Source organism: Mauremys reevesii, linkage group 4, assembly GCF_016161935.1.
Source record: "Mauremys reevesii isolate NIE-2019 linkage group 4, ASM1616193v1, whole genome shotgun sequence".
In the NCBI taxonomy this organism is placed as follows: Eukaryota; Metazoa; Chordata; order Testudines; family Geoemydidae; genus Mauremys; species Mauremys reevesii.
Window position 1 is genome coordinate 82,127,844 of NC_052626.1, and position 14,060 is coordinate 82,141,903.

Below are 14,060 nucleotides of genomic sequence, written 5' to 3' on the forward strand. Positions count from 1 at the left end.
CCACTGCGCTGCCAACCGGACTTTTAGTGGCCCCATCAGCAGTGCTCACTAGAGCCGCCAGAATCCCTTTTTGACCCAGTGTTCTGGTCGAAAACCGGATGCCTGGCAACCCTGTGTGGCAGAGATCAATGACTTTTATTTGAATTGGAGATTTTTTTTTTAAACTAGTTAATTTTTGTATCTGAGAACCAGGAGAATATATCTTAAATTTTTGTGTCATTTACACCTGTAGCATTTCACTCTAGCAACTAATTTTAGTTACATAATTATGCCATACTTTGGATTCTTGGTAACACATTATTTATTTGTATGTGTTTTGTGGTAGTAACTAGAGGCCCAGTCAGGGATGTAGACCCCATTGTGCTAGTCACAGTAATCACTTAATGGGGAAAAAGATGATCTCAAGCCCAAAGTGCATTGGTAGTTCAGTTTAAAATATCAAAATTTGGCTCTAAATCTGATAGGATCTCTTGAGCAGAAATGGACTAAGGCTGGATTGAACAGAGGACAGTTAAGGTCCTCATGCTGCAAATGGGTCCCCAAGTTTTGTAGCTAACCCCCATATCAGAAATAGGAATTTGGAATTCAGATTTTCTGAAGGGTCCTATTTGTGTGTGGGTTTTTTTGTTTTGTTTTGTTTTGTTTAGTCTATTACCTTTCCCTTCTTAGGGACAGATGAGCAAGTCTGAGAATCCATGGTATTGGTAAATCCAGGCTTTTTAGCCTTTACATTTTTTTTCTTTTAGTTGGTGTTGTGATTAAGGCACGGAACTGGACAACAGGAGACCTTGGTTCCATTCATTTCCTGTGTGACTTTGGGCAGTTCTCTTAAGCTATCTGAAGCTCATTCTGGGCCTAGGCTTTATATGCTGCATAAAATAGCCACAACAAGCCTGGGAAGCATTTTCCCTAGCCCAGGAGCAATGTAGCATTGACAGTCTACCCTCTCTCATAGCCCCTGTGGGACAACCGATAAGAAGCTCTGAGGAAGCTGCTTCAAGTTAGAGATGCTCTTGGAGCTGATCTAATTTATGCTAGGGGCCATCTTGGCCCCTACTGTAGCCCAGGATCCACATGTCACAAATGTCTTCCCTTGACTACACCTTCTTTGCTGTGCATCTCAGCAAGTGCAGCACAGAATCTGCTTCTATCTCCTTTTGCTCATCTGCAAAATGGGGATAATACACAGAGTTATTGTTGCTAAATTTATTAATGCTTGGGAAGCTATTGGCTTAGTTGGAAGCAGGGGCGGCTCTAGAAATTCCGCCGCCCCAAGCAGGGCGGCGCGGCGCGCCGCTCGCGCCGCCCTTCCCCGGTCCCGCGGCCGGGGCAGAAGTGCCTGAAGATGGTTGCGGACGGTCCCGTGGTCCCGCGGCTCCGGTGGACCTCCCTCAGGCATGACTGCGGAAGGTCCGCCGGAGCCAAATGCCGCCCTGCTGGGACAATGCCACCCCACGCGCCTACTTGGCGCGCTGGGGTCTGGAGCCGGCCCTGGTTGGAAGGCATTATAGAAATTCAAAGTAGCATTGATAATTGTAGTCTCTTTCCAAATCCCAACTCTAAAAGGTAATCAGTGAGATTAAGTTGAAATAGCAGGAATAACTTTCTAATGCGCAAAAGCTGATGCATTCGTATCAGTGGTAATGTCAAGTTCTGATGTGGCAGTTCTTATTCTGTAAGCGGTTTTGATTCTCACCCTGAGGGCCTAATAAAATGCATATATTTATAAGTTTATGAATAAGAGTCCAAACTTATTCTACAGAAAGCTATACATGGTTTAGATAGTCAAAAAGACCATTCCTGTGCCCACAGGTTTTCTATGCAAATCTGTGAACCAGTGTCAAATCCATTCATTTAACTTTATATATACTCTTGCCCCCATTTCCTTTGTATATTTTTCACCTATTGAGTATCTTGTTTTAAATTAGTGGGCTGAATTTTTATCCTCACAGATTTTTTTAAAATCTGTAATTATACCACTTTGTAAGAGTATTTTTTCATTAACAATAATAGCTACGTAAACACTGAAATTTTAAATGAATTGTAAACCGTTAATTATCAAGAATAAATTACTACTTTTCTTTACATTGTGAGTTATTTTATAGATGGTATATCCGGCATATGGAAGTAAAATCCAACTAAGTAATCCATGTGATCCCTCTCCCTTTTTTTTAGTTGATGGAGTAGTGTTCTTAGCAACACAAAGATCTAGCGTTTAACTGCGGATCTTATCCTAACAATCAGCAGAGACTACTGCAATGGAGTAATTATTAGTACGCAGTTTGGGTTTATGCTGTTTAAATTTAGGTTAGTCTTTGTAAATCTTACTCCTTAGAAGCCGCATGTTGCATTGCTAAAATATTTATAAATATATCCAAAATGGAATTATGCAACAGCTAAGCATTCATTTTGTTGTGAATGCCTAAGTGACAAGTCCCATTTCCTATTTGTAGTGTTTTCAAAAAGGTAATCTTCAACTTTCTGGTTGTTTGTTTGTTCTTCCTCTGTAAGGATGTTTACACTGACTTTCACTGATATCCATAGAAATTTTCCATGAATAAAACCTTTGAAAAGCTGCAATGGTTAAAGAATGTATTTGTCGTCTGCATAGAATTCGATAAAGTAGCTGGGTTGCATGTTAATGTTTTTTCCCCTTGCACAAAAAAAAAACTATTTTATTTCAGTGTAATTATCATAATGGAGGGGGAGTAGAAAATAATTGGTGCTTGCATCTCATCCTTTTCAAACTGGAATATGGGTCATGTTCAGAAATGCCGTTTAGTGGCAGTTTGTCTAAATTTTTAATGTAGGCATGGTGTGAAGCTTGCTTATTGTTAGATGCACACACACACTCAGATTGACTCTGACTCTGGACAGCATTGCAAAAGACAAGCAAACACATTCTATGCTTTTTGATATTTATCTGAACATTGAGATTCCGGCTATGCAAGTTTAAAAGCTAAGCACACTTATTCAATAGCTCCCATTTCTTTCAGGATTTTCCCTTCACAAGTTCTAGCTGTTGAAATGCTGATATGAAGTATCTTTCCATGAATGATTCCCTTCCTCCCTTTCCAAATATAAATTTTGTCCCCTCTTAGCCTGCACTGCTTCTCCTTCCTTCAGTCCTGTGTTTGCTTGTTCATAAATGCAATGATTACAAAAGCAGAGTAACGTCTGAAAGACTGTGGTGGTGGTGTTCACATGACTAATACTGTGAAAGATAGCAAGATTTTTTTTTTGAGCAGCTCCAGTCTACGCACAGTTGGTTCCCAGCTGACAGACAGAATGTGGGGTGGGCTTTGTCACCAGAACGCTGGGTACTGCATGCCCAGCGATGCTTGCAATTACACGGTGCCCAGAAACCTGCTGCTTATGTCAGGGTGCAAGCAGTTTAAACACATAGAAACTGGGTAGTTTTTTCCCTCTTTCTTCCTAGAAAAGGTTATGTAATGAGGGGATTGCTGCTAAAGTAAGAGAAAATGAAGTCTTTGTTAAATGCCTTAACAAAGAAAGAAGGTAAGCAATGAACTCAGAAAATTTGATGTTTGAGAGCTGATATTTTCTTGTGTACCTTTAATATGATCTGCTTACTTATTGTATAATTAATCAGTTCTTGCCATTTCTTTTTTCAAAATTCTTGTCTGTCAGAGCATCCATTTAGGCAACTAATTATTAGATCTAGTTGATACCTGACTTATTCATTTTAGTTTTAAACTTAGGTAAATATAGAAAATGTTCTGTGTTCTAAAAAATCCATCTGAAGATGTATAAGCAATTTCCTAGGTGAATATTATCACTGTAAGCTCCTTAATTGCCCTCTCATAAGTATGGATTGTTAGGAATAAAATTCTGAGAGCTGGAAGGAAAGTATTATTTAATTCTTAGGTTTGATATAAGGGTACAATAATTACTTGATTTGAAACTTAAAAGCATGGAATTCGTTGAGATGTTTTCATGTCATTTTATAATATTTGTTTCTCCAAACAACCTTTGCAATAAGAATTTATAAGATCTGTAAAATTAACTAACAATAAAAATTAGTCCAACAGAGTTTAAAGCATGCACATTTGTTTCATTATTTTGTGGTGTAGTTATTTTTTATTGTGAAAATAATATAAATATTGCCATGTAAGAGGCAGCTAAGAAAATATCCACCCACTTACAGTTTGCAGATTGCCGGGGAAAAAACAGTTGGTTGGAATATTAATCATTTTGGGCATGAAAGAGGTTATTTTTAACTCTTTCTGCATAGATATGTGCCTAAAAAAATCCTAATTGTGGTTTTGATAATTTTCCCTTTATTACATTCACAAAGAAAATGTTAGTCTTTAATTCAAAAAGTAAAGACTAATTTTACTTGCAGCTATCTCTTTAAGATTATAAAATTGGTATCGAACCAAATGTTAATTCCAAAATGATTATTAAAATCCTCTGCACTTGAAGTATTCAGTGGGCAAAGATACATTTTTCATGAAACCTGGGAAATATTATAAATGTTTTTTATTTGGAGTGGTATGCACAGTTTTCATTTTTCTCAAACTTGTCAATTTAAATGTGCTCAGAAATACTCATCCCATTCTGTCAATTAGACCTGTGATATCTATGCAATATGCAGAACTATTAATCTCGCTCCCCCCCCCCAAAAAACACCTTTCAACTTTTTACAATAAATCTTCAGTAGATAGATTCTAATTTTTCATGAGCTTAACTATGAGCATTCAAAATCTTAGTGTGGCGTCTTCATCCTGTCCATTTTGTGAACTAACAAATAATTCTAAGGGCCACATCTGGGTCCTCTTTGAAGCCAAATGCAAAACTCCCATTGACTTCAGTTGGAGATATATGTATATATAAATGCTATGAATAGACAAGCCTGTACCTATTGTATCCACATTATTTTGTGTAATCTTTATTAAAAGAAAATATTTTACCTTATTTTATCCTATAAGATCTTACACACCATCTGCTTCTCTTCAGTGACATTGTTAGTAAGAAGTATGCTAAATGTCCCAAGCATAGCTATATACAAACTGTACATCCATATCACACAGTACATGTAGCATGGCAAGACAACAGTCCTAGAAAGTATTCTAAAGTGGCAATGAATAAAAATTGAAAAAAAAATGTACCTTTTTTGCAGAGGATTCAGACACACTCAATATGGAAGATTGTGTTGTGAATTTTCTTTAAGAAGTTTGGGTTGGCCTTGAGCTGAGTCTTTTAGAAGCATTGTGTCATACATTCAAAAGCACCTAAGTGGAGTTAGCAACACAAGTTCCATTGACTATCTTTGCAATTTTGCAATTTTTTTTCCTAAGTGGGCATTATGATATACTTGAAAAATCCTTCTCTCTCAGAGGTTCTGTAGATTTTTGCTATTTCCATTATAAACTTAGCACTCTCAAGTCTCATCTTACTTAACAACCTTGTTGGTAAAGATAACTATTTAATTTTTGCTTCAAATAAAATACAGTAGAATTTAATATCAATTTTAAATCCTGTTCTCTGTATGTATCTTTTTTTAATATTTGTAAGAGAAAGTTTAACATAAATGAGAGTTTCAGCTACCTGGAATTTTAACCGTTTGCTATGCATTTTATGATCCTCCTCAGAATCACTTGTCAGTCGAATTCTAGTGAAAATTATTTGAGGAACTTCATTCTTTCACCTACAGTTACAATTGGTTAAAATATTCTTCTTTTCCTGTCCTAAAATTGTGTGAAACATTTCTCTGTGATCTTATGCACTTGTTGTGTTTCACCCCAGAGATGTCTGCATATTAGGGGAGGATGAAGTGATTTCTGTGTATACTAATATCTATATTAAGATGTATGTTTTTATAGTGTGACATATTTGTTCTATTTTATATAAGCTTATGCTTTTAAAGTTTTGGTTGAGTACATAGTTATCTTTTAAGATGAATGACATTGTATAAATGCAAAATATTATCTGGGGTTTCTTTTCTAACGGAAATATTATATATATATTTTTTTAAATTACAGTCTGCGTAGTCTTCTGAATTATTACAGGCTGCCTTTTGTTAGTGATATCATTATTATTACTTTGCAGATTTAGATTTGTGAACTCTGGATTCAATCCTACAAACCCTCTGAGTCCCACTGAAGTTAATAGGATTATTTTGCATAAATAAGGACTAAAATAAATAAGCATTTTCAGGATTGGACCTCTATTAGTTTATGAAATTAGTAGGAAAAACCATCAAATCTAGGGTGTGTATAAGAAACCTTTTATTAGAAAAGTCTCTTTAAACTTTACTTGAGGCAAAAGAACCCATTACTTTGAGAAATAGAGAGTCTTGGGGCATAATGTTTACTAATATAAATTGTCCCATAATTGCAGTGCTCTGATAGTAGCATTTGAAGGATCAGGTCACTGATCTGTATTTTTTTTCTGCTAAAAATAATTAGTTAAATGATTTATTGCTATGTTTAGATATGCCGGTATATTCTCCCATGGATGCTTGTGGGAGCTGAAGTGAGCATATTACCTCAGGATACTGCACTCTCTGCTCTATATACAATAATAGGTGCAATAGAAATGCCTAGATTAGAAAAACAGACACCTAGGGATTATGTCAGTGTAAGAGTTCTAACAGAAGAAGAATCTGTCCTGAATTTTTAACCTAGCACATGGAGATAAGGTGACCGCTAACATTAAAGATTTCCAGGCTACTCCTGAACTGACAATGGAACCAAATTCTCTCTCTCAGTTTAGGTCTCTATAGGAAAAAGGAACTCAAAAGAAACAGCATGAAGGAAGAAGTTTCTGTGGATCTGTTCAAGTCCATGAACTTGTTTTAGGCTTCAAAGAAAGCTTGAGAGATAGAGAGAGCAAATAGTGTTGACGAAAGCTTGGCAAAAACCAGATGTCTGACATTACTATTTATTTATCATTGATGTTTCCAGTATTTTGGGGCTTAAGTACGTATTACAACCAGCAAGTCAAAGTATGTTGCATATGAAAGTAGTTTTCAGTTTTAATTACATTTTAAATATAATTCTGTTATTTAGCTTGATTAGATAATCAGCAAAGATAGTTTTTCTCTCTTACTCTGCGCATCCAAAAAAGGTGCCATATGTTGTTGAATCTCTTTAAGGAGTGATAAATATGCATAAATGATAAAATCAGATGTGATTACCATAATTGTTTTTCCCCTCCCCCTCTTAATACAGTGCCATTTAGGGAGGCCCCTACCTATTCAAACAGGAGGCGAAGGCCCCAAAGCACCTTGGCAGCACCTCGTGTCTTACTTCGTTCCAACAGCGATAACAATCTGAACATCAACAACATTCCTGACTGGTCAGCTTCATCTTCTGCTTCTTCACACCGCAGCCTTTCACCTCACCTACTTCAACAGATGCAGAATAATCCTAATGGAACTGTAAAAACTGTTGGGAGTTATACCCCTTCCTCTCGGAGTCGGTCGCCATCATTAAACAGGGTAGGAGAGGATGCAAAAAGACAGCAACATAGGCACATCAGGTGATCTTTTTCAATATTCCTACAGCATGAAATATACCATTTTAATGACACACTGACCACAATATTCATTAGTACAGATTTATTATAAATGTCCATCTTGGGCCCAGGGTAGAAGTGAACATTTGAAGAAAATCATATGCATTGGAGCAATGTCCAAAAGCTAAACTTGTCAACACCTCTAACCATTGCTTTCAGATACTCTTATCTACTCCATCCCTTTCCTCGCAAAATCTGCGTAAATAGGTAAACCTAGCAGTATGATCTGAAGCTTACCAAATCATGCTTTGGAATCCTCTACCACTCCCCTCCTGTTTCAAGCAGGGTGTTAGTAGAGCTGGAGATAATTTTTTACTTTCAAAATGTAACACTCTGATTTTTTTTCAATTCCAAATGACCTTTTGTTTTGAGTTTTGATTTTATTTTTAGAAGGTTAAACTCAAAAACAAAATGAAATGTTTCATCCAAAACAAACATTGTTTTACTTTTTTCGGTTTACCAAAAAGTTTGAAATTTGAAATGTTTGTTTCTAGTTGACCCAAAACAATTTTTTGTTTTCTTGTGTTTTGGTTCAGCCAATGAATTGAAAAATCAGTTATTCACACAACTCTAGATGCAAGTAGCTTGGGAGTCTTGTATGGTTGTAACAGCTCTAATAAATCATGAGGAAAGAGAGAGACTCCGAGATAGTAGGGACCAAACTATCTCTTATGGCTGTAGTCTGCTTACTCTACAGTTGGGTGAGGGGTGCTGTTGTCCATCAGGTTGTTGATGGAACCTGAGTCAATTGCTTTCTTCCGTCCCCCTTCCCAGACAGCATTCAAGGCTAGTTAGAGGCAACATACCCAACTCCACAGACTCTTGAAGTCCCACTTCCCCTGATCTGGAGCTGAGCAGTATGCAAGAAGGAAGAAAAAGTGGAGGACTGAGTTAGGGGGGTTGGTGGGGGCAGAGCTGGGGAGGGCAGCAGCTGGAGGCTGAGGTGGTAGGGAACAAGCATCTTCTTCTGTTCCTACTTTCTGCAGGGCCCTAACACTTGAGGATTTTGCTGCTTTATTTTTTCCCCCTTGACTAGTGAGTGTGACCCAGTGGGTGCCCCCCTCAACCTACTTATGGGGTGTGCCCACTGGATGACAAGTCTTGCTTCACTGGAGAAAGGTGGATGCTGGCATACATTTTAATAGAACAAAATTGATGGATTAGGTGTGAATGCTTTATCTTTAAAGAATGTCAGTACACTCCAAAATGTGGCCCTATAAAGGGATAATTGCAGTTTAAGTTAGGGGGAGAGCGAGAGACTCAAATAGAATTTAAATACATTGATCCAATAAACTTAATTTTATTGTCATTCAAAATAATGGGCTTTCTCTGTCATTTCCTGATCTCAATATGAAAAAAGAAAATGATATTGTCAAGTAGCAGCGTTGGCTACTGTTGGGTGTCACTTTGATATTATATATAATAGATTTATATCTAAATTTGTAGTCATTAAAGCAAAAGAGAATTTGGCTGAAGTTATCATTTTCCTATTACTTTCTTCCTTTACTTTGCTCCTTTTTTTTCCTTCTCCTCCCCCTCTTCAGTTATGGGCACCCAGCTAACACATGTTTTCTGATAGTGGCATCAGCAATACCACCAGAGTTGTCTAATGTTGCAATCTACAAAATTAACAACACTTTTTTGTTTAAATCACATATGGCATTGACCACTGTATGAGATAGGATTCTGAACTTCATAGGCCAGTAGTCTGATCCAATATAGCAAAGTGTTCCAATGTTGTATATTGCAGTAACTGTGCAAAGTCATTCAATTATTACCTTCAGTCTCACTCTTGCATAGAGAAACTCGTGGGCAGATCCTTGTATCTATCTGGACATTACAGTAGGATTCTGCATAGATGCAGGGGTCCACCTGTTAAATTGTCTTTGCAGGCCAGGGACCCTCCTATTTGTTCCTTCCAGTTAGAGGGAATGTGTTTTGCTTTCTCCAAAGGACAATCTAGCTAAAAGCTATTTAAAAACTTGGCTTCTAATTAGAATATACAGTGTTACTAGAATAATATCTCTAGGTTCCTGGAACATAATTTGTTGATTTATGGAGCTGGGCAAATAATGCAAAAACTTTCTGTGAATATTAATTCATTTTTTTAAATGAATTTGCTTTGGCTGGTCTCATCCCTCTTCTGTGCTCACTATCTCTGAATGCTTGAGTGAGTTTCACCAGCATAACTGTTAACGGAAGCCAATTTCATGCTGGAAAATTTGTGGAAGCCAAATGTTAAGTCCTCCATGTGCAAGTATTTGTACTGAAACTACTTGCACACTTATCCAAATATAGAGTAGCAACAGTGCCATGTGGTATAACCTATGAATATACATCCCAGGCACCTCCAGTGCATCTGCTGGTGGTCCACAGAAAGCTGGCTGGTCACATGGTGCTAGCTCTTATTTCCAGCTTCTAAATTTGTTGAAGACCACTGAAACACTTTCCTAATGTTTTGTGCAACCGTAATGCCAACAGACCCTAGTCGTTGGGATTGAACCGGGGACCTCTGGAGCTTAGTGCATGAGCCTCTACCGCATGAGCTAAAAGCTAACTGGGGCTTAGCTAATGCTGTAGAGCAGATACATTAATTGCTTTCTCTCTCTCTCTCACTAAGTGGTCTCAGTGCCACTAGATGGGACAGAATACCATACCCAGAAAATATGTGGGTTATACAACTAGTGCTGTAGTTACCACAAAGATGTTGTGCAGTCATGAATGGGGGCATGCATAGGACTCCTTCCACCAATTCTCTTCCTTGAAGTGTCACCAAGCCTTTACTTTGAGCTTGAAGGGTAATCTTTGTTCTCTTCCCTTGCTATTTGCTAGTGGTTCACATAAAACTGTCCCTCACTTTAGTCCAAAAAGCCTCAGTCAATTCAACAAAAGTTTTTTGTGGCTTTCTGCAACCTAAACCAAAGAAAGCAAAAAGGAATGAAAGTGAATAGCTTGCTCCAGCCAGTCCCCGATAAACATACATTTTCCATAAAACAATCTTTCTGTCGCTTCATGGTGAGCACCTCCTGCTCGTGAGTGAGCTTTTTGAAGAGTTCTTCCATTTCTCAGGAACAGCTTTCATCTCCCCATTCTCTTAAAGCCACAGCTGTTTACAGTTGTGATTAAACTCAGCTGCTCCACTTTCTTCTTCTTCTTGGATCTACATTAACACCTTCCTCTCCCTCTGGATGCAAGGGGTTTGTACATCCCATCAATGAGGGGAGGATGCCTGTGATCATGATTGGAATGAGAAGTATTCACAAGAAAATCAGTCTATTAAATTGAAGGGAGGGGAGGCCTTACTCCCTCCCCCCCAAAAGAACGGAGGTTGAATCTTTTGATAGGTATGACATAAGAGGCTAGGATGTGACCATATGTACAATTGTCCTGACCTATTTCAGCCATCTAGTATTTTTCTTCTTGAAATACTAACCAGCCTTCACGATTAAACTGGGATTTATTGGAGTGGAAGATACCAACTAAGATTAAAGGAAGCAGCATCTGTAGTACTTGGTCCTAGCAACAGGGTTAAAGGAGATCCACTCTCTCAGAAGGAAAGGGGGCTCTTAAATCAAAGAAGTGGTGATGGTTCATATCCTAACTCATACAGTTTGGAGGATTTATACTCTACCAGATTAGATATCCTCTATGCCTCCAGCCTGCATAGCCACTTGAAACACTAAGTGGAGTCTGTCGTTATTGGCACCAGTCCTTGGCTCTAAAAGAAAAGAAGGAAAAATAAAACTAGAAAATGATCAAAGGCTCCTGATAATGTATGGGTTACTGCAGTGAAATTGATTTGAGTGGATGGGGCAAAGTCTTCCTTATTCAGATGTTCCACTATGTTAAACTTCTTCCAAGCTTCCCTTGTTTACTTTTTATCAACAGCTTTGACACAGTCTTCATTCTTTCCTATTCTCTCCTCCCCCACCCCTTTTTGTTAGACTGTAAATAATTGATATTTGTTTCCATCATACATTAGAATGCCTACTTTCACTTTGTCTTCTTTACACCAAAAGTATATTTGTGAGAGCTCACCTTGTTCCCCTTAGGCTGAGCTAGCCAGTGAAGTTTTCTGAATTATCTATATATACTAGCTCAGGCAAAAATCCTGCTTGCTCTCCCTTGCCCTAATGGTGTTTTTTGTTTAAAAGGATATCTTACTCACTAAGCCAAATAAAAACACCCATCTTTCTCATCCCAAGCAATTACGCAAGTATTAACTCATTCTTGTTTTTTTCCCTGCCCTTATCTTTCCCCTGAAAACACTGATTATTTCTATGTATTCTTGTTTCCTTTGCATATATTCTATTTTCAGCATTTCCATGTAAGGCTTCTTGTTCCTTGCATTCAGCCTTAGCAGTGGAACTGTAGCATGTTGCACCTTTTTTATGATGCCTTTTAAGATTCTTCTACCCACACTTGAATTTTACCATTTCCTCCCTGGCACCAGACATCGTTTCTTAACTATTGTAATATTTGATTTCCTGAAAGGAAATGCCTTTGTGGTGATGTGATCTAGCCCCAAGCTTCTCTATTTATCACCCTTTATCAATGAATTCTTCCTTATTCAAAACAAGTAGATAAGTGTTCATATTTTGATCATTGATAAGAAACTTCCCCTGAAATTCTACTGTTTCAAACACAAAAGACATGATGCATCTTTGGGTACATTCAGCGTTATGGTTTTGGTTCAGGCCCATGAATGTTACTATAGAACTATTGTGAACACACCCATTCACAGCAGTAATTGTAGATTTTAGTAGTCTAAAGTGTTCTACTTATTTATTTTGCATCATTATGATGTGCATATATATAAAATGTGTATATCTATAAAGTGTGTAAAGTAAATTAGCTGAAGGGCTGGAAAACTGCCTGGTTGTCTCAGTTATTGTCTTTTCACATTTTGTTTTAACAAAACAGTCATTAGTTGACCTTTTCCACTTCAAAGATTATCTAAAAAATAGGGTGTCTAGACTAACAAACTAGTTTTGTTTTTCCAGTAATACTGCCTTTTTGCAAACTGCATACTTATTGCATATTCTCACCACTAAATATGTTCTGTTGTGTCATGAGAACCGAACAATATTAATGTCAATTTTAAATGATAAACTAATGCTATTTCATTGCAATCCCCAGTGCCGGTTATAATCCCAGTGCCAACAAGGATGCTATCGCTGCCTTGGATTATCAGGGTCCAAAACGCAAACTTTACAGTGCTGTACCTGGAAGACTTTTTATTGTCGTCAAGCCATATCAACCTCAAGGAGAAGGAGAGATTCATCTGCACAAAGGGGACAGGGTGAAAGGTTAGTCTTTTCTCCATTAGTTCCTGAGTAACCATAGCATTTTTTCTGATTATTCATAGATCTTGTTTTTAAAGCCCTACATTATCTCATCTATAATAGAATAATTTATTTTGTTTAGCTCATATGTTAATAGATCTATTATTTTTACTCCAGTATTTCTTTACACCAAATTTTGCTAATAATTCGTGGACTTAGTTATATTTTGTAACCAAAATATATTCAACTACCATTTTTGTTATAAACAATTTATGCAGTGAGTGCCATTGAAACTTAAAAAGTACCTGCAGTAACAATGGTATCTTCCTGTACTTAGAGTAAGAGGCACAGAACTGCAATTATTGTAGAGGGACAAATATTGAGTTTTAAAGATGTTGTAAGATGGTGTGCTATCTCATCAACCCAGGAAGGAAGGAATGCTGTTCATGAGTCTGATTCACACCTTACATCAGGGCACAATTTATTGGTTTAAACAAAAAAACGTGCAACACAAAAACAAAGCAATTCCCTTGCCCAGCATGGGATGCAGTTCCCAGAGGCTTTTTCCTTTGTCTCTCTCTCTGAGTCTCTGGAAGGAGGATATACTGGGTCATGTGACACATTTTTTTCTGGCTGTTCTACATGACATGAGGGAGGAGGAGCACTTTAAATTGTGCTGGGGTGGGGGAGGGAAATACCTTTTAAGGTAAAAGAGAAATTAATGGCTACTAGTTTGCTTGAAAGCCAAGAACATGGTGCAAGTCAGGATCTAACTTAGGTTATGTCTACACTGCCCTGCTGTTCAGACTGCGGGGCTGCGAACAACCATGCGCACCAAAGTGATTTGTGTAAGTACCCTGTGTGGACACTGCGGGTGCAAACTAAAAGGTTCCTAGAAGAGGACTATGTTAATGAGACTAGTAACCCTTCAGTTCGCATCTGCAGTGTCCACAGGGAAGCTACAGAACAGCACTTTGGTGTGCACTGTTGTTTGCAGCCCTGTAGTCTGAATTGCAGGGCAGTGTAGACATAGTCTTAGGCCTGGTCTACACTAGGGTGGGCGGTCGAACTAAGGTACGCGACTTCAGCTACGCAAATAGCGTAGCTGAAGTCGAACTACCTTAGTTTGAACTTCTTACCTGTCCAGACGCCGCGGGATCGAAGTCCGCGGCTCCCCCGTTGACTCCGCCACCGCCGTTTGCGGTGGTGGAGTTCCAGAGTCGACGGGAGCGT

The 14,060-nt window shown here is 38.0% G+C and overlaps 1 protein-coding gene across 6 annotated transcripts in view; it reads left to right on the top strand.

Annotated features, from left to right (window-relative positions):
- The window catches only part of SHANK2 (SH3 and multiple ankyrin repeat domains 2), a 675,150-nt gene that overhangs the window by 283,416 nt on the left and 377,674 nt on the right, over positions 1-14,060 (top strand). For all 6 annotated transcript variants that reach the window (XM_039536948.1, XM_039536949.1, XM_039536950.1 and 3 more), the window contains 2 exons: positions 7,197-7,506; positions 12,682-12,851. In XM_039536948.1, coding sequence (XP_039392882.1) covers positions 7,197-7,506; positions 12,682-12,851 — 480 coding nt within the window. The remainder of the gene's footprint in view (positions 1-7,196; positions 7,507-12,681; positions 12,852-14,060) is intronic.